Genomic DNA, 20448 nt, shown 5'->3' with positions numbered 1-20448 from the left:
TAAGTGACCTAAAAATCATTCGGTTCTGACCTAGAATTACTACAAAATCATCAGGATGGCCTGATATTGCCCCCAAATCAACAGAAAGTGACCTGAAAATGCACCAAGATAAACAGAAACTGACCCAGCAATGCCTCCCCACAAAAAAAAAAAAAAAAACAGGGAGTAAGAAGTCAACAGAAATTAACGTGAAATCAACAGGACATGACCCAAAATAGACTGAAAATGACTAAAAAAAACCAAAAAATTCTCAAAATTTCCCAAGTGACCCAAAATCAAGATGATCTGACTCAGAATTACTTAAAAATCAACAGAGAGTGACCCATGATTAAGAAGACAAGGCAAAGGTGCGACGCGCAACGAAGGGATATACAAACTGTCAAATGGCAGCAAGTCAATATCTCGGCAAGACGCCTAGGATCGGTTGAAAGACACTGCTAATGAGCCGGAATTGGATGCAGGTACGACGTTGGGAATTCATCCCGTATCTCTGCAACAAAACAATCTGAGCAGCAGCAGAATGTGACAAAATCATGCCAGTCGTCATACTAAAGCTTCGCTTGCTAGCTAGCACAGCTTTTCTCCCGGTCCAATCCAACAGAGTCATCACCACCAGCCTGCATTGATTGATTTTTTTTTTTAATCAATAGCAATAACATATGTTTCTAATAACATATTTTAGTAAAAGGGAACCATTGTTGCTTGTTAGAGCCTTCAAGTCTTGAAGTCCTATGTTCCCTTTAAATCAATTGGTTCTCACCCAGACTAACACAAAGTCAAAAGGAAGGCCTGAAAATGCTTCAAAATCAACAGAAAGTGACCCGGAAATCAACATCAACAGAAGGTAAAAAAAATATATATCAATAGGAAGTGTCTTAGAATTACCCCGGAATCAACAGCACATGACCCAAAATCAACAGAACTGACTGGACTAAAAAAAGAAAAAAAAATCTCCAAATTTCCAATTTTTCTTTCAAATTTAAGTAACCCAAATATGCCCCAAAACCAACTGGAAGTGACCCAGAAGAGCCTCCAAAATCAATAGGAAGTGAAAAATTAACAGGAAATTTCTTAAAAGTACCCTGAAATCAACACAAAGTGACCCAAAATTAACAGGATGTGATTCGAAAATTCTCCAAATCAACAGGAAGTCACCCAAATATGCCCCAAAATCAGCAGGAAGTGACCCGGAAATGCCGCCAAAATCAACAAGAAGCAAAAAATCAACAGGAAGTGTCTTTGGATTACATCAAATTCATCAGGAAGTGACCCAAAATTAAAAAGTTACTCAAAAACTTTCCAAATCAACAGAAAGTGTCTCATAGTGATTAAAAAATTCTCCAAATCAACAGAAAGTAACCCAAAGATGCCCCAAAATCAACTAGAAGTAAAAATTCAACAGGAATGTCTTAGAATTACCCAAAAAATGAACAGGAAGTGACCCAAAAACAACAGGAAGTGACCCAGTAAAGCCCCCGAAGTCAATAAGTAAAAAAAAAAAAACAACAACAACAGAAAGTGTCTTAAAATTAAAAAGTTACTCAAAAACTTTCCAAATCAACAGAAAGTGTCTCATAGTGATTCAAAAATTCTCCAAATCAACAGAAAGTAACCCCAAAATGCCCCAAAATCAACTAGAAGTAAAAATTCAACAGGAATGTCTTAAAATTACCCAAAAAATCAACAGGAAGTGACCCAAAATCAATAGGAAGTGATTAGAAAATTCTCCAAATCACCAGAAAGTAACCCCAAAATGCCCCGAAATCAACAGGAAGTGACATAAAAACTTTCCAAATCAACAGAAAGTGATCCCTGATTGCCCGTAAATCAACAGGAAGTGACCCGTAAATGCCCCCAAAATCAACAAGAAGTAAAAAAATCAAACAGAAGAGAACAGAACAGAACAAAATCAACAAGAACTCAAAATGAACAGTCTTTGGATTACATCAAAATCAACAGGAAGTGACCAAAAATCAACAGGAAGTGAACAAAAATCAACAGGAAGTTCCCCGGTAAACCCCCAACAACAAGTAAAAAAACAAAAGGAAGTGTCTTTGAATTACATCAAAATCCACAGGAAATGACCCAAAATAAACAGAAAGTGACCCAAAATCAACAGGAAGTGACCCAGTAAAGCCCCCAAAGTCTCCGAATCAATAGACTGTAACCCAAAATGCCCCAAAATCAACAAGAAGTGACCAGGAAATGCCGCCAAAATAAACAAGAACCAAAAAAATCACCAGTAAGTGTCCCGGAAATGCCGCCAAAATCAACAAGATGCAAAAAATCAAATAGGAAGTGTCTTTGGATTACATCAAAATCAACAGGAAGTGACCCAAAATACACAGAAAGTGACCCAAAATTAACAGGAAGGGACCAGTAAAGCCCCTAAAGTCAACAAAAGGTAAGAAATCAACAGGAAGTGTCTTAGAATTACCCGAAAAACAACAGGAAGTGACCCAAAATGAACAGGAAGTGACCCAGTAAAGCCCTCAAAGTCAACACGATGTAAAAAAATCAACAAAAAGTGTCTTAAAATTACTCGAAAAACAACAGGAAGTGACCCAAAATCAACAGGAAGTGACCCACTTAAGCTCCCAAAGTCAATAAGAAGTAAAAAATCAACAGGAAGTGACCAGGGAATGCTGCCAAAATCAACAAGAAGCAAAAAATCAACAGGAAGTCTCTTTTGATTACATCAAAATTAACAGGAAGTGACCCAGAAATGTCCCAAATTAACAGGAAGTGCCCCAAAATCAACAGTAATTGAGCAATTGGCAGGAAGTAACCCATAAATGCCTCAAACTTAACAGGAAGTGACACGTAAATGCCCCAAAATGAACAGGAAGTGACCCAGAAATGTCCCAAATTAACAGGAAGTGCCCCAAAATCAACAGTAATTGAGCAATGGGCAGGAAGTAACCCATAAATGCCTCAAACGTAACAGGAAGTGACACGTAAATGCCCCAAAATGAACAGGAAGTGACCCAGAAATGTCCCAAATTAACAGGAAGTGCCCCAAAATCAACAGTAATTGAGCAATGGGCAGGAAGTAACCCATAAATGCCTCAAACTTAACAGGAAGTGACACATAAATGCCCCAAAATGAACAGGAAGTGACCCAGAAATGTCCCAAATTAACAGGAAGTGCTCCAAAATCAACAACAACTGACCAATGGACAGGAAGTGACCCAAAAATGCCCCAAACCTAACAGGAAGTGACACATAAATGCCCCAAAAGGAACAGGAAGTGACCCAGAAATGTCCCAAATCAACGGGAAGTGCCCCAAAATCAACAGTAATAGAGCAATGGACAGGAAGTGACCTATAAATGCCTCAAATTTAACAGGAAGTGACACATAAATGCCCCAAAATGAACAGGAAGTGACACATAAATGCCCCAAAATGAACAGGAAGTGCCCCAAAATCAACAGTAATTGAGCAATGGACAGGAAGTTACCCAGGAAGGCCTCCAAATGAACAGGAAATGACCCAGAAATTCCTCAAACTTAACAGGAAGTGACATCTAAATAACACAAATGAACGGGAAGTGACCCGGAAATACCCCAAAATGAACAGTAAGTGACCCAGAAATGTCCCAAATTAACAGGAAGTGCCCCAAAATCAACAGTAATTGATCAAAGGACAGGAAGTGACCCAGAAATGCCTCAAACCTAACAGGAAGTGACACATAAATGAAGTGACGCAAAATGAACAGGAAGTGACCCAGTAAAGCCCCAAAGTCAACAATAAGAAATCAACAAGAAGTGTCTAAGAATTACCCAAAAAAACAACAGGAAGTGACCCAAAATCAACAGGAAGTGACCCAGTAAAGCTCCCAAAGTCAATAACAAGTAAAAAAATCAACAGGAAGTGACCAGGAAATACTGCCAAAATCAACAAGAAGCAAAACATCAACAGGAAGTCTCTTTGGATTACATCAAAATCCACAGGAAGTGACCACAAATCAACAGGAGGTGACCCGGTAAAGCCCCTAAAGTCAACAAGAAATAAAAAATCAACAGGAAGTGTCTTAGAATTACCCGAAAACAACAGGAAGTGACCCAACATTAACAGGAAGTGACCCAAAAATTGTTTTAAAACAACAGAAAGTCATACCTAATGTAAGATGTGCTTTGATGCTTTTGCACACTAACAGTATTTACAATAATTATACCTATTATGTGTGTTTAAAACTAGGTGTTATGATTATGTTTTCTCATGTAACAGTCTACAATGAAAAGAGTAAACGTCACCATAATGTTTCATTCACAGTTTCTGTTCTCTGTAAATGATACTATAACAGCTATTTCTCGGTATACGAAGCTTACGCATGTGCAGCGAATGCTCTCCCACTGGTCAATAAAACACGCGGCCCCCAGGAAGGGGGCTGAGAGGGGATTATTGTAAGCAAGCGTGCTGCGCTGTCAACCTTCTCCCTGGTGGCCACCGGTGAAACTCGGGATTCCGTCTCCTGTCTGATCCTTGTCTTCGTCCTCCTCTAGGTCTTTATTATTTTGCTAGATACAGTGCCTTGCAAAAGTATTCGGCCCCCTTGAACCTTGCAACCTTTCGCCACATTTCAGGCTTCAAACATAAAGATATAAAATTTGAATTTTTTGTCAAGAATCAACAAGTGGGACACAATCGTGAAGTGGAACAAAATTTATTGGATAATTTCAACTTTTTTAACAAATAAAAAACTGAAAAGTGGGGCGTGCAATATTATTCGGACCCCTTGCGTTAATACTTTGTAGCGCCACCTTTTGCTCCAATTACAGCTGCAAGTCGCTTTGGGGTATGTTTCTATCAGTTTTGCACATCGAGAGACTGACATTCTTGCCCATTCTTCCTTGCAAAACAGCTCCAGCTCAGTGAGGTTGGATGGAGAGTGTTTGTGAACAGCAGTCTTCAGCTCTTTCCACAGATTCTCCATTGGAATCAGGTTTGAACTTTGACTTGGCCATTCTAACACATGGATACGTTTATTTTTGAACCATTCCATTGTAGATTTGGCTTTATGTTTTGGATCATTGTCCTGTTGGAAGATAAATCTCCGTCCCAGTCTCAGGTCTTGTGCAGATACCAACAGGTTTTCTTCCAGAATGTTCCTGTATCCATCTTCCCGTCAATTTTAACCATCTTCCCTGTCCCTGCTGAAGAAAAGCAGGCCCAAACCATGATGCTGCCACCACCATGTTTGACAGTGGGGATGGTGTGTTCAGGGTGATGAGCTGTGTTGCTTTTACGCCAAACATATCGTTTTGCATTGTGGCCAAAAAGTTCAATTTTGGTTTCTTCTGACCAGAGCACCTTCTTCCACATGTTTGGTGTGTCTCCCAGGTGGCTTGTGGCAAACTTTAAACCAGACTTTTTATGGATATCTTTGAGAAATGGCTTTCTTCTTGCCACTCTTCCATAAAGGCCAGATTTGTGCAGTGTACGACTGATTGTTGTCCTATGGACAGACTCTCCCACCTCAGCTGTAGATCTCTGCAGTTCATCCAGAGTGATCATGGACCTCTTGGCTGCATCTCTGATCAGTTTTCTCCTTGTTTGAGAAGAAAGTTTGGAAGGACGGCCGGGTCTTGGTAGATTTGCAGTGGTCTGATGCTCCTTCCATTTCAATATGATGGCTTGCACAGTGCTCCTTGAGATCTTTAAAGCTTTTTGTATCCAAATCCGGCTTTAAACTTCTCCACAACAGTATCTCGGACCTGCCTGGTGTGTTCCTTGGTTTTCATAATGCTTTCTGCACTTTAAACAGAACCCTGAGACTATCGCAGAGCAGGTGCATTTATAAGGAGACTTGATTACACACAGGTGGATTCTATTTATCATCATCGGTCATTTAGGACAACATTGGATCATTCAGAGATCCTCACTGAACTTCTGGAGTGAGTTTGCTGCACTGAAAGTAAAGGGGCCGAATAATATTGCACTCCCCACTTTTCAGTTTTTTATTTGCTAAAAAAGTTGAAATGATCCAATAAATGTTGTTCCACTTCACGATTGTGTCCCACTTGTTGTTGATTCTTGACAAAAAAATGAAATTTCATATCTTTATGTTTGAAGCCTGAAATGTGGCGAAAGGTTGCAAGATTCAAGGGGGCCGAATGCTTTTGCAAGGCTCTGTACAAGTAAGTTTAGACCTAACACCTAATTTCCAGTTCTCCCAGCCCAAAGGGATTGAACGTCTATCGCCGTCAACGGCGGCCAAGACTTAAAAGACAGACCAACTCACCGTGATAATAGTTTTCCCCACGTTCCCTCCGGGCCTCAGCAGCGCTTTGGACAACTTCCTCTGCGATACGATCTACGCGCATTAGCATTAGCCACATTAGCACGAGCGACGGTGCGAAGGGCGAGAGCGGGCGTCTACCTGTCCCAAGGTGCACTCCACGGCGCCCAAGAAGTCGGCGTCCTTCACGCCGTTGTAATTGCCGTTGTTGATGTCGTAAAGCTCGAAGCGCAAACGTTGCACCTCTTCAAAATAAAAGTCCAGCGTGAAGACTTTGGAGTAGGACGGGTTGACGCAGCTGCGCATCACCTCCGTGCGGTCCACCTGGGAAAAGGGTCAGGATGAGTGAGGGAGGAGGCGGTTGCCGCGGCGACGCCTCACGCACTCACCTCCATCCACTGGCCGTGCGACTGCATGTTGAGGACCACGCACGGGTCGGGTTTGGAGAGAGCGTCGCGGTCGCTGATGCCTTTACACGTCAACCTCAGCTCCACTTTGGTCAGGCACGCCGACTCCAGCAGGCCCAGCGAGTCGCACGCCGAATCGTACGCGTCGCCGCTCATCATGGCGGGAGGGAAGCCGCTGATGATGATAGACACATTGAAAATTGACAGCAGAAACATGATTGAACGCCACGTGATTGGAAGTTTTTTATCGTCAATGGGACTGAAAGCTGATAGTAACAATATAAATAATAATAATAATAATAGAAAGAACACATAAAAGAAGTCAATAATGATATTGCAATGTAATAAATATGTGTATGATTCAAAAACTATATTAAAATGCTCATAACAACATGAAAATTAAAAAATACACTAAATGTTCTATTTTTTATTTATTTATTTATTTTTTTAAATCACATAATTTTTATTTTAAAAAAAGTAGATATTATCGTTTTATATTCGAATTTTTTATTTTTTAAAGATTTATTTTAAATAAAAATGGCAAAAAAATAAATAATTTTGAATTCTTATTAAAATGTATTTAGATAAAAAAAACCAAATAAAAACAGTAAATATTTAGTTTTTTTAATTCTAATTTTCATATATCAAAATATTTTGAGAACATTTATTTGAATTTTTAAAAAATATATTTTTTAAAATATATATATATATATATATATTCAATTAAAATAGCAAATAAATTTTAAAATAAATTGTAAATATTCTTATTTAAATTTTTAAAATTTATTTTCATTTTAAAAAAATATTTTTTTTTCAATTAAAATAGCAAATAAATAAAGTGTAAATATTCTTATTTAAATTTTTACAATTTATTTTCATTTTAAAAAATGAACTTGAAGGGACCAAAACGCCCTACAATCACCAGGAACAGAAACATGATTGAACGCCACGTGATTGGAAGTTTATTATCGTCAATGGGACTGAAAGCTAATAGTAACAATATAAATAATAAAAATCATAATAGAAAGAATACATAAAAGAAATCAATATTTATATTGCAATGTAATAAATATTCATGTGTATGATTCAAAAACTATATTAAAATGCTCATAACAACATGAAAATTAAAAAATACACTAAATGTTCTATTTTTTATTTGTTTTAAAAAAAAATCACATTTTTATTTTAAAAAAAGTAGATATTATCGTTTTATATTCGAAATTTTTTTTTTTTAAAGATTTATTTTAAATAAAAATGGCAAAAAAAGAAATAATTTTGAATTCTTATTAAAATGTATTTAGTTAAAAAAAAAAAACAGTAAATATTTAGTTGGTTTTTTTTATTCTAATTTTCTAAATGATCCAAAAAATGAACAGGAATGCCTCAAAATCATGAGAAAGTGCACCAAAATTAACAGGAAGTAACCCCTAAATGCCCCAAAATCAACAGTAATTGACCCAGTAATGACCCAAATTAACAGGAAGTGCCCCAAAATCAACAGTAATTGACCAATGGGACACAGGGAGTGACGCATAAATGCCTCAACATGAACAGGAAGTAACCCAGAAATGTCCCAAAATTAACATAAAGTGCACCAAAATCAACAGGAAGTGACCCAGAAATGCGCTAAATTAATAACAAGTGCCCCAGAATCAACAGCAATTGACCAATGGACAGGAAGTCACCCATAATTGTCCCAAAAGTAACAGGAAGTGACTCAGAAATGACCTAAAATTAACATGAAGTGCTCTAAAATCAACAGGAAGTGACCAAAAATGAACAGGAAGTGACCAAAAATTTGTAAATGCCCCGAAATCAACAGTAATTGACATATGCACAGGAAGTGACCCAGAAATGCCCTAAACTAACAGGAAGTGTCCCAAAATCAACAGTAATTGACCAATGGACAGGAGGGACGTGTAAATGCCCAAAGATCAACAGGAAGTCACCCAAAAGTTCCCTAAAATAACAGAAAATGCTTGAAACTCAACAGGAAGTGACCCAGAAACGCCCTAAAATAATAGGAAGTGCTCGAAAATCAACAGGAAGTGACCCAGAAATGCCCATAATGAACAGGAAGTGACCCAGAAATGTCCCAAATTAACAGGAAGTGCCTCAAAATCAACAGTAATTGACCAACGGACAGGAAGTGACCCATAAATGCGTCAAACATAACAGGAAGTGACGTAAATGCCCCCAAATGAACAGGAAGTGACCCAGAAATGCACCAAAATAAACAAGAAGTGAACAAGAAACGCCCTATTTTAAGAGGAAGTGCCCCAAAATCAACAGTCATTGACCAATGGACAGGAAGTGACCGATAAATGCCACAAAATTAGCAGGAAGTGCTCCAAAATCAACAGTAATCAATCCTTAATTTCCCCCAAATTAACAGGAAGTGACCCGGAAATGCACTATTTTGACAGAGAGTGCCCCAAAATCAACAGTAATTGACCAATGAACAGGAAGTTACCCAGGAATGCCCCCAAATGGACAGGAAGTGACCCCAGAAATGCACCAAAATTAACAGTAAGTGACCCAAAAATGTTCCAAATTACCAGGAAGTGCCCCCAAAATCAACAGTAATTGAGAAATGGGCAGGAAGTGACCCAGAAATGCCCCATATTTAACAGGAAGTGCCCCAAAATCAACAGTTATTGAGCAATGGACAGGAAGTTACCCAGGAAGGCCCCCAAATGAACAGGAAATGACCCAGAAATGCCTCAAACTTAACAGGAAGTGACACCTAAATGTGCACAAATGAACAGGAAGTGACCCGGAAATACCCCAAAATGAACAGTAAGTGACCCGGAAATGTCTCAAATCAACAGGAAGTGCCCCAAAATCAACAGTAATTGAGCAATGGGCAGGAAGTGACCCATAAATGCCTCAAACTTACCAGGAAGTGACACATAAACGCCCCAAAATGAACAGGAAGTGACCCAGATATGTCCCAAAATAACAGGAAGTGCCCCAAAATCAACAGTAATTGAGCTATTGGCAGGAAGTAACCCATAAATGCCTCAAACTTCACAGGAAGTGACACATAAATGCCCAAAATGAACAGGAAGTGACCCAGAAATGTCCCAAATTAACAGGAAGTGCCCCAAAATCAACAGCAATTGACCAATGGACAGGAACTGACCAATAAATGCCTCAAACTTACCAGGAAATGACACATAAATACCCCAAAATGAACAGTAAGTGACCCAGAAATGTCCCAAATTAACAGGAAGTGCCCCAAAATCAACAGTAATTGAGCAATGGGCAAGAAATGACCCAGAAATGCCTCAAACCTAACAGGAAGTGACACATAAATGCCCCAAAATGAACAGGAAGTGACCCAGAAATGTCCCAAAGTAACAGGAAGTGCCCCAAAATCATCAGTTATTGAGCAATGGACAGGAAGTTACCCAGGAAGGCCTTAAACCTAACAGGAAGTGACACATAAATGCCCCAAAATAAACAGTAAGTGATCCAGAAATGACCCAAATTAACAGGAAGTGCCCCAAAATCAACAGTAATTGACCAATGGACAGGAAATGACCCAGAAATGCCTCAAACTTAACAGGAAGCACCTAAATGTACACAAATGAACAGGAAGTGACCCGGAAATACCCCAAAATCAACAGGAAGTGACCCAAAATGAACAGGAAAATAGCCCAAAATAAACAGGAAGTGACCCAGAAATGTCCCAAATTAACAGAGCGTGCCCCAAAATCAACAGCAATTGACCAATTGACAGGAAGTGACCCATAAATGCCTCAAACTTAACAGGAAGTGACCCAGAAATGCTTCGAACTTAACAGAAAGTGACCCATAAATGCCCCAAAATGAACAGGAAGTGAGCCAGAAATGCCCTAAAATAAAAGGGAGAGCTTCAAAATAAACAGGAAGTGACCTGGAAATGACCCAAAATGAACAGGAACTGACCCACAGGAGTTGACAGACAGGAATAGCTAGCATCCCCATGCAGTTTCCCCAGAAATGTTGTGGTTTTGTTGCACGTTTCTGATTCCAGACATGAACACTGTGAATCCAAATTGGGGAGTCTGTAGCAGACTTCCGCGCCCCGCGGGCTAGCCCGAAGGACCCGAGCTTCAAGGTGGTGAACTCGTGCGAGGTGAGCAGGTGAGCGTCGACGGCGTCTGAGCAGTCGAGCGGTGAAGCCGAGCCCCCGTCGGCAGCGCGCTGACATCCCGCGGCGGATTAAAGAGCGTCTGTGACATCACCAGCCACCGCGCTAATTACCGTTGTCATTCAACACCTCCCGGAGGATTGTGGGTAAACGTTTGGGCTCCGCGCGTCGGGAATTTGTCGCCGTTTGCGATCTAGAGGCCAGGCATGAAAGGGAATTCATTGGAAAGTCACTTGATTTGACTGAATTGCATTTTGGGTCATTTACGGGTCACTTCATGTTCATTTTGGGTCACTTCCTGTTGATTTAAAGTCACTTCCTAATAATTTGGGGCATTTCTGTGTCACTTCCTGTTCATTTTGGGCTCTTTTCCGGTTCATTTTGGGTCACTTCCTGTTAATTTTAGGGCATTTCCCTGTCACTTCCTGTTCATTTTGGGCTGTTTTCCTGTTCGTTTCGGATCACTTCCTGTTGATTTTAGGGAATATCTGGGTCACTTCCTGTTCATTTTGGATCACTTTCGTTTAATTTTAGGGCATTTCTGGGGCACTTCCTGTTGATTTTAGGGCATTCCTGAGTGACTTCCTGTTCGTTTTGGGTCACTTCCTGTTGATTTTAGGACACATCTGGGTCACTTCCTATTCATTTTGGGTCACTTCCTTTTAATTTTACGGCATTTCTGGGTCACTTCCTGTTCATTTCAGGCTCTTTTCCTGTTCATTTTGGGTCACATTCCTGTTTAGTTTTAGGGCATTTCCGGGTCACTTCCTGTTCATTTTGGGCTGTTTTCCTGTTCGTTTTGGGTCACTTCCTGTCGATTTTAGGGCATATCTGGGTCACTTCCTGTTCATTTTGGGTCACTTTTTTTTAATTTTAGGGCATTTCTGGGTCACTTCCTGTTGATTTTAGGGCATTCCTGAGTGACTTCCTGTTCATTTTGGGTCACTTCCTGTGGATTTTAGGGCATTCCTGAGTGACTTCCTGTTCGTTTTGGGTTACTTCCTGTTGATTTTAGGGCACATCTGGGTCACTTCCTGTTCATTTTGGGTCACCTCCTGTTCAGTTTTAGGGATTTCCTGGTCTCTTCCTGTTCATTTTGGGTCACTTCCTGTTGATTTATGGCATTTCAGGGACACTCCTGTTGATTTTGGGATCATAACCTGATGATTTGGGGCATTCCTGGGTGACTTCCTGTTCGTTTCGGGCCACTTCCTGTTGATTTTAGAGAATATCTGGGTCACTTCCTGTTCATTTTGGGTCACTTTCGTTTAATTTTAGGGCATTTTTGGGGCACTTCCTGTTGACTTTAGGGCATTCCTGAGTGACTTCCAGTTCGTTTTGGGTCACTTCCTGTTCATTTTGGGTCACTTCTTGTTCATTATCTGGCCACTCCTGTTGATTTTGGGATAAGCTGATGATTTGGGTCACTTCCTGGGTGACTTCCTGTTTGTTTCGGGCCACTTCCTGTTGATTTATGGCATTTCAGGGCCACTCCAGTTGATTTTGGGATCATAACCTGATGATTTGGGGCATTCCTGGGTGACTTCCTGTTCGTTTCGGGCCACTTCCTGTTGATTTTAGAGAATATCTGGGTCACTTCCTGTTCATTTTGGGTCACTTTCGTTTAATTTTAGGGCATTTTTGGGGCACTTCTTGTTGATTTTAGGGCATTCCTGAGTGACTTCCAGTTCATTTTGGGTCACTTCCTGTTCATTTTGGGTCACTTCTTGTTCATTATCTGGCCACTCCTGTTGATTTTGGGATAAGCTGATGATTTGGGTGACTTCCTGGGTGACTTCCTGTTTGTTTCGGGCCACTTCCTGTTCATTTTGGGTCACTTTCGTTTAATTTTAGGGCATTTCTGGGGCACTTCCTGTTCATTTTGGGGCATTCCTGAGTGACTTCCTGTTCGTTTTGGGTTACTTCCTGCTGATTTTAGGGCACATCTGGGTCACTTTCTCTTAATTTGGGGCATTCCTGGGTGACTTCCTGTTCGTTTTGGGTCACTTCCTGTTGATTTTAGGGCATATCTGGGTCACTTCCAGTTCATTTTGATTTACTTTCTTTTAATTATAGGGAATTTCTGGGTCACTTCCTGTTGATTTTAAGGCATTCCTGAGTGACTTCCAGTTCGTTTTGGGTCACTTCCTGTTGATTTTAGGGCTTATCTGAATGACTTCCTGTTCATTTTAGCAACTTCCTGATCGTTTTAAGGCATTTTTGGTCAGTTTTTATTCATTTTGGGATCTTCAGCTACTGATTTTTAATTTACTCCCTGGTTATTTTAGGACATTACTGGGTGACTTGCTGCTCGTTTTGGGTCTCTTCCTGTTGATCTTATGGCATTTCTGGGTCACTTCCTGTTGATTTTGGAATCTTTTCCTGTTCATTTTGGGTCATTTCCTGTTTATTTTAGGGCATTTCTGGGCCACTTCCTGTTCATTTTGCGATTTTCCCTATTGATTTTAAGTCACTTCCTGATGATTTGGGGCATTTCTTAGTAACTTTCTGTTCATTATGGGTCACTTCCTGTTCATTTTAGGGCATTCCTGAGTGACTTCCTGTTTGTTTTGGGTCACTTCCTGTTCATTTTGGGATCTTTTCGTATTGATTTTAAGCCACTTCCTGGTGATTTGGGATATTCCTGGGTGACTTCCTGTTGAGTTTGGGTCACTTTTTATATGTTAGGGTATTCCTAGGTCACTTCCTGTTGATTTTGGGCTCTTTTCGTGTTCATTTTGCGTCGCTTCCTGTTCGTTTTAGGGCATTTCTGGGTCACTTCCTAATCATTTTGGGATCTTTACCTATTGATTTTAAATCACTTCCTGATGATTTGGACCATTCCTAGGTGACTTCCTGTCCGTTTTGGGTTACTTCCTGTTGATTTTATGGCATTTCTTGGTCACTTCCTGTACGTTTTGGAATCTTTTCATCTTAAGTTACTTCCTGATTATTTGGGGCATTTACGGGTCACTTCTGTTGGTTTTGGGTCACTGTTGATTATAGGGCATTCCTGGGTCACTTCCTGTTCATTTTTGGTCAATTCCTTTTGATTTTGGGTCACTTCACATTCATTTTGGGCTGTTTTCTTGTTTATTTTGGGTCATTTCCTGTTAATTTTAGGGCATTTCTGGCCCACTTCCTGTTCATTTCGGGATATTTCCTATTGATTTTAAGTCACTTCCTGATTATTTGGGGCATTTCTTAGTAACTCTCTCTTCATTTTGGGTCACTTCCTGTTGATTTTAGGGCATTCCCGGGTGACTTAAGGGCATTCCTGGGTGACGTTCTATTCATTTTAGGTCTCTTCTTTATGTTAGATTATTTCTAGGTCACTTCCTGTTGATTTTGGGCTCTTTTCGTGTTCATTTTGCGTCACTTCCTGTTCGTTTTAGGGCATTTCTGGGTCACTTCCTAATCATTTTGGGATCTTCACCTATTGATTTTAAGTCACTTCCTGATGATTTGGACTATTCCTAGGTGAGTTCCTGTTCGTTTTGGGTCACTTCCTCTTGATTTTAGGGCATTTCTGGGTCACTTGGTATTCATTTTGGGATCTTTTTCTATTGATTTTGTTGATTTTGGGGCACATCCTGCTGAATTTGAGGATTTCTTGGTCACTTCCTGTTAATTTTGTGGCATTTATGGGTCACTTCCTGTCCATCGGTCACTTACTGTCGATTTTTGGGCACTTATTGTTTATTGAGGACATTTTTGGGTCACGTCCTCTTGATTCTGGGGCATATATGGGTTACTTCCTGTTCATTTGTGGGCATTTCTGGGTTACTTACAGTCCATTGGGCAATTACTGTTAATTGTGGGGCACTTCCTTTTAATTTAGGGCATTTCTGGGTCACTTCCTCTTTGTTGTGGGGCATCTATGGGTCACTTCCTGTGAATTATGTGGCATATATGGGTCACTTCCTGTCCATTGGTCAAACAGTGTTGATTTTGGGGCACTTCTTGTTAATTTAGGGCATTTCTGGGTCACTTCCCATTCATTTTGAGCCATTTACAAGTCACTTCCTGTTGATTTTTGAGGGTTTCCTAAGGCATTTCTGGGTCACTTACCGTCCATTGATTTATTACTGTTGATTTTGGGGCACTGCCTGTTAATTTAGGGCATTTCTGGGTCACTCCCTGTTCATTTTGGGGCATTTATTGGTGACTTACTGTCTATTGGCCAATTACTGTTGATTTTGGGTCACTTCCTGTGAATTTTGAGGCATTTATTGGTCACTTCCTGTGAATTTTGGGGCATTTATTGGTCACTTCTTGTCCATTGGTCAATTACTGTTGAATTTGGGGCACTGCCTGTTTATATAAGGCATTTCTGGGTCACTTCCTGCCAATTTTGGGGTATTTCTGGGTCACTTTTTGTACATTTTAGAGCATTTATGGGTCACCTTCTGTCCATTGGTCACTTTCTGTTGATTTTGTGTCACTCTATGATGATTGCAGGGCATTCTTGTGTCACCTCCACTTCATTTTAAATCGCTTTACGTTGATTTTTGATCATATCCTATTGATTTTTGGGTCACTTCCTGTTAATATTGGGACAAGTCAAATCTATTGGGGGGGGGGGGGGTTTTGTCAAAAATAATGATCGCCAATTGAGAAACACTGAATTTTGGGTTTCTTATTGATGTAGTATCAATAGCGATATCAAGTATCGAGTACTTTTTTTTGAGTATCGGTATCGAGTTGTTAATTATGGTATCGTGACAACAATATTTTATGGTCTTTAGATAAAACGGAACTGATTGTGTTCGTAAATTTGTACATAATATCCGATTAAATTACAGAACACAGGAAAAACGGCAGTATTTGAGTATTCATGTAATTCTCAGGAAAGCAGAACTCTCAGAATGCAGAAACTCGATACGACCGAAACCGTATCGTCTTCAACGCAAAATAGACGAGGACGGAAGCGGCGTTAGCGCTGCGCTAGTCTGTTCTTAGCGTGTGGATCGATAAAACCGCACATGCTGACACCTGAGCCGCTTCTTGAGCGCGGCAGGTCATGTGATCATCATGCTGGCTATATTTCAGCTGTGATAGACAAAAAAAAAAAAAATCCAGGAAATCAACATTTCTAACTCATTAGAAGCCATTGACAGTGATGGACGTCTAATCCATTTTAACAGGGAGAGGAAAAATGAAAAATCAAGAGTGCACAGCCAGTGCTCCGAGTTTCCCGGGGTCACTTCCTGTATATTTTGAAGTATTTCCTGTTTGTGTTAAGGATTTACGGGTCACTTCCTGTTGGTTTTGGGGCACCAATAGATCCCTTTCTGTTGATTTGGTGTCAATTTTTGATGGTTTTAGGGCATTCACAGGTCATCTCCTGTCAATTTTGGATCATTTCCTGTTGATTTTGAGGCATTCAGACGTCACTTCCTGTTCCGTGGTCACTTTCCATTAATTTTGGATTACTTCCTGTTGGTTTTGGGGAACTTACGGCTCACTTTTTGTTGATTTTGTGTTCATTTCTAGTGTTTTTGGGATGTTCCCGGGTCACTTCCTGTTCATTTTGGATCATTTCCTGTTGATTTTGGGGCAGTACAATTCACTTCCTGTTGATTTGGGGGAAATTATGGTTCACTTTTTGTTGGTTTTGCGTCCATTTCTGATGTTTTTGGGACATTCCTGGGTCACTCCTTGTTCTTTTTGGATCATTTCCTGTTGATTTTGAGGCATTCTCATGTCACTTCCTGTTCATTGGTCAATTCCTATTGATTTTTATGTCACTTCCTGTTGATTTTGGGGACCTTATGGGTCACTTTTTGTTGATTTTGTGCCCATTTCTGATGTTTTTGGGTCATTCTCAGGTCACTTCTTGCCCATTTTCAGTTTTTTGTTGTTGTTGAAAATTTCAAAAATTTTTGTGCATTCTAATGTTCATCTGTTAATTTCAATTGATTGATTTTGAGGTGTGGACCTTTTTGTCAAAAATAATAACCAACAATTATTGTTGTTGTTTTTGTTGTTGTTGTTTTTTTTAGCAGATAAAAATCAATAGGCATGAACAGAATGTTTTTGTGCCATTGGAAAATAAATGGGGGAACTTCCTGTTGACTTTTGGGGTGTTTGTGGGTTATTTCCTGTTTATTTCGCGCCACTTCCTTTTGATTTTTGTCCAAAATAATGACTACAAATTGGGTTTCTTGTTGTTTTGTTATTTGAATTATGTGATTTTGACCCAAAACAACTATAGAACAAAGAGCATTTTGAAAATTTGAACTGTTTTCGCCTTTGGCTTTTTTGGGGGGGTCAAAAAAAAAACATATTTTTTGCCAAAACTATAAATGTTAGGCGCACAATCCAAAGATCCAAAGATGAATTTTTGGAACGTTTCAAAGTTGAAGAAGAATGACAACCGGTCAAAGTGCGTGTGCTCTTCGCCGCATCAAAAAAGTGGACACCAAAAAAACAAATTTCACACACGGACAGCAAAACTGTCACTTGAAATCGAAAAAAAAATGGACGTTTTACCAGCACGCTCAATTGTCTCAGCAGTAAGGACAAAGAACATCTAGCACACGCCTCGATAACGAGGATATCGAACAAATGCGACGATTTTCCGTGCGCGTCGATTGATTTATCGGTGCATGCCAAAGCGGTGAGAAGAAAGGAAGAGCACTTGTGAGGAAGAGGATGAAGATGACAAGAGGATGAAGATGAGGGAAGTGCAGGAATGTGGATGGAGTTTTTTTTTTTTTTTTTTTTTACCTTGAGTGGTCAGGTGCGAGGAAAAAATGGAGGCGTCACAAAGTTTGGGCTTTCGGCTTCTCAACTGACATCAGCGCCACACACCTTCATCCTCTTCCTCCTCCTCGTCTTCTGTCTCTTCAGTCTCCTTAAACGCTGGGGAAAGCCCACGGTTACGCACGCGCGTGCATGCGATAGATGAGGGCAGTGGAGCGGTGTGCGGATGCCGCCTGGCAGGTTGTTTTGGGAACTGCATGAAGTGTTAAACCTGATAGTGATCGATGAACCACAGTTGGTTTGAACATTTGGTGTTTTTATTGATCGCATGTAACTTTGTCAAATTAAACTATAGAAAATTCAAACTCAAGAAATATGTTAACAATCTTCATGCTATTCAATCGGCTTTAATGATTTTTCTGAATCAACTTTTTGACAGTGATAGACGTCCAATTTATTTTCACTTGGAGGGGATAGCATGTGTTGATGTCAATTCTTAAATCAGTTTATTTCCCAACAGAGTTTGGTTAGAATGCATTGTTTTCTCACTGTGCGTGACTTTTAACTCATTGGCTGACATTGAGGGCGATAGAGGTTTTGATGATCGCTGTTACCCTCTCACAATCAAAATGGAGTAGACATCGATTGCCGTCAATGGAAATGAAAAAAATAAATCACATCTAAACATGACGGTGATGGATGAACCAGAGTAAGATGGAATTTTTTCTGTTTTTAATTGATCGCATGTAACGTTGTCAAATTGCAATTTAGAATATTCAAACTCAGGAAATATGTCACTTATATTACTGTTATTCAATCGGCTTTAACATTGTTCATTATATAAATTGTTGACGGTGATAGTCGTCCAATTTATTTTGACTTGGAGGGCAGTGCATGCATCGATATCATGTCTTAAATTGGCTTATTTCCCAATGGAGTTTGGTTATGTTGCATAGTTTTCTCACCGTATGTTACTTTTAACTCATTGGCTGGCATTGACGGCGATAGACGTCCAATCCGTTTTGATGATTGCTGGTAGACCGTCCAAGTCAAAATTTATTAGACATCAATCGCCGTCAATGGGACAAAAAGAAACATCTAAACATGACGGTGATGGATGAACCAGAGTTGGTCTGAAAATTTTCTGTTTTTAATTGATCAAATGTAACTTTGTAAAATAACAATTTAGAATGTTATAACTCAGGAAATATGTCAATAATCTTTCTGCTATTCAATCGGCATTAATGATTTGTCTGAATTATTTTTTTGAGAGTGATAGATGTTCATTTTATTTTCACTGGAAGGGCTTTGCATGTATTGGTATCATGTCTTAAATTGGCTTATTTCCCAATGGAGTTTGGTTAGGTTGCATAGTTTTCTCACTGTGCGTTACTTTTAACTCATTGGCTGTCATTGATGGTGATAGACGTCCAATCCGTTTTGATGATTGCTGGTAGACCCTCCCAGTCAAAATTGATTAGACGTCGATCGCCGTCAGTGGGACCAAAAAAAAACCCACCACATCTAAACATGACGGTGATGGACGAACCAGAGTTGATTTGAAAATTTGTATTTTAAAATGATCTCATGTAACTTTGTCAAATTGCAATTTTGAATATTCAAACTCAGGAAATATGTCAATAATCTTCCTGCTATTCAATCGGCATTGATGATTTTTCTGAATTTATTTTTTGACAGTGATAAATGTCCATTTTATTTTCACTGGAAGGGCTTAGCGTGTATTGGTGTTATGTCTTAAATTGGCTTATTTTCCAATGGAGTTTGGTTAGGTTGCATAGTTTTCTCACTGTGCGTTACTTTTAACTCATTGGCTGTCATTGATGGTGATAGACGTCCAATCCGTTTTGATGATTGCTGGTAGACCCTCCCAGTCAAAATTGATTAGACGTCGATCGCCGTCAATGGGACAAGAAAAAAAAAATCACATCTAAACATGAGGGTGATGGATGAACCAGAGTTGGTTTGAAAATTTGCTGGTTTTAATTGATCGCATGTAACTTTGTCAAATTACAATGTAGAATATTCAACCTCAGGAAATATGTCACTAATATTACTGGTATTCAATCGGCGTTAACGTTGTTCATTATATAAATTGTTGACGGTGATAGACATCCAATGTAGTTTGACTTGGAGGGCAGGGCATGCATTGATATCATGTCTTAAATTGGCTTATTTTCCTACGGAGTTTGGTTATGTTGCATCGTTTTCTCACTGTGTGTTACTTTTAACTCATTGGTTGGCATTGACGGCGATAGATGTCCAATCCATTTTGATGATTGCTGGTAGACCCTTCCAGTCAAAATTTATTAGACGTCAATCGCCGTCAGTGGGACCAAAAAAAAAAAAAACAACATCTAAACATGACGGTGATGGACGAACCAGAGTTGGTTTGAAAATTTTCTATTTTAAAATGATGTGATGTAACTTTGTCAAATTGCAATTTAGAATATTCAAACTCGGGAAATATATCAATAATCTTCCTGCTATTCGATCGGCATTAATGATTTTTCTGAATTAATTTTTTGACAGTGATAGATGTCCATTTTATTTTCACTGGAAGAGCTTTGCATGTATCGGTATCATGTCTTAAATTGGCTTAATTCCCAATGAAGTTTGGTCAGGTTGCATAGTTTGCTCTCTGTGCGTTACTTTTAACTCATTGGCTGCCATTGACGGCGACAGACGTCCAATCCGTTTTGATGATCACTGCCAGCCCCTCCCAGTCAAAATGGATTAGACATCGATCGCCGTCAATGGGACAAGAAAAAAACAATCACATCTTAACATGAGGGTGATGGATGAACCAGAGTTGGTTTGAAACTTTTCTGTTTTAATTGATTGCATGTAACTTTGTTAAGTTACAATGTAGAATATTCAAACTCAGGAAATATGTCATTAATATTACTGGTATTCAATCGGCTTTAACGTTGTTC

At 39.5% G+C, this 20448-nt stretch overlaps 1 protein-coding gene across 2 annotated transcripts in view; it reads right to left on the bottom strand.

The window, feature by feature from the left end:
• Window positions 1-17636, bottom strand: part of cpne4a (copine IVa) — a 53394-nt gene extending 35758 nt beyond the window's left edge. For both annotated transcript variants that reach the window (XM_057834975.1, XM_057834976.1), the window contains exons 1-4: window positions 17519-17636; window positions 6631-6823; window positions 6383-6565; window positions 6245-6316 (exon numbers count right to left, since the gene is read on the bottom strand). In XM_057834975.1, the coding sequence (XP_057690958.1) occupies window positions 6245-6316; window positions 6383-6565; window positions 6631-6807 (432 nt within the window). In that variant the 5' untranslated portion in view covers window positions 6808-6823; window positions 17519-17636. The remainder of the gene's footprint in view (window positions 1-6244; window positions 6317-6382; window positions 6566-6630; window positions 6824-17518) is intronic.
• Between the last annotated feature and the right edge of the window lie 2812 nt (window positions 17637-20448).

The sequence above is a fragment of the Corythoichthys intestinalis genome, chromosome 4 (genome assembly GCF_030265065.1).
Source record: "Corythoichthys intestinalis isolate RoL2023-P3 chromosome 4, ASM3026506v1, whole genome shotgun sequence".
Classification (NCBI taxonomy): Eukaryota; Metazoa; Chordata; class Actinopteri; order Syngnathiformes; family Syngnathidae; genus Corythoichthys; species Corythoichthys intestinalis.
Note: the sequence above shows the minus strand (reverse complement) of the source record. Positions and strands in the feature narration are given on the sequence as shown.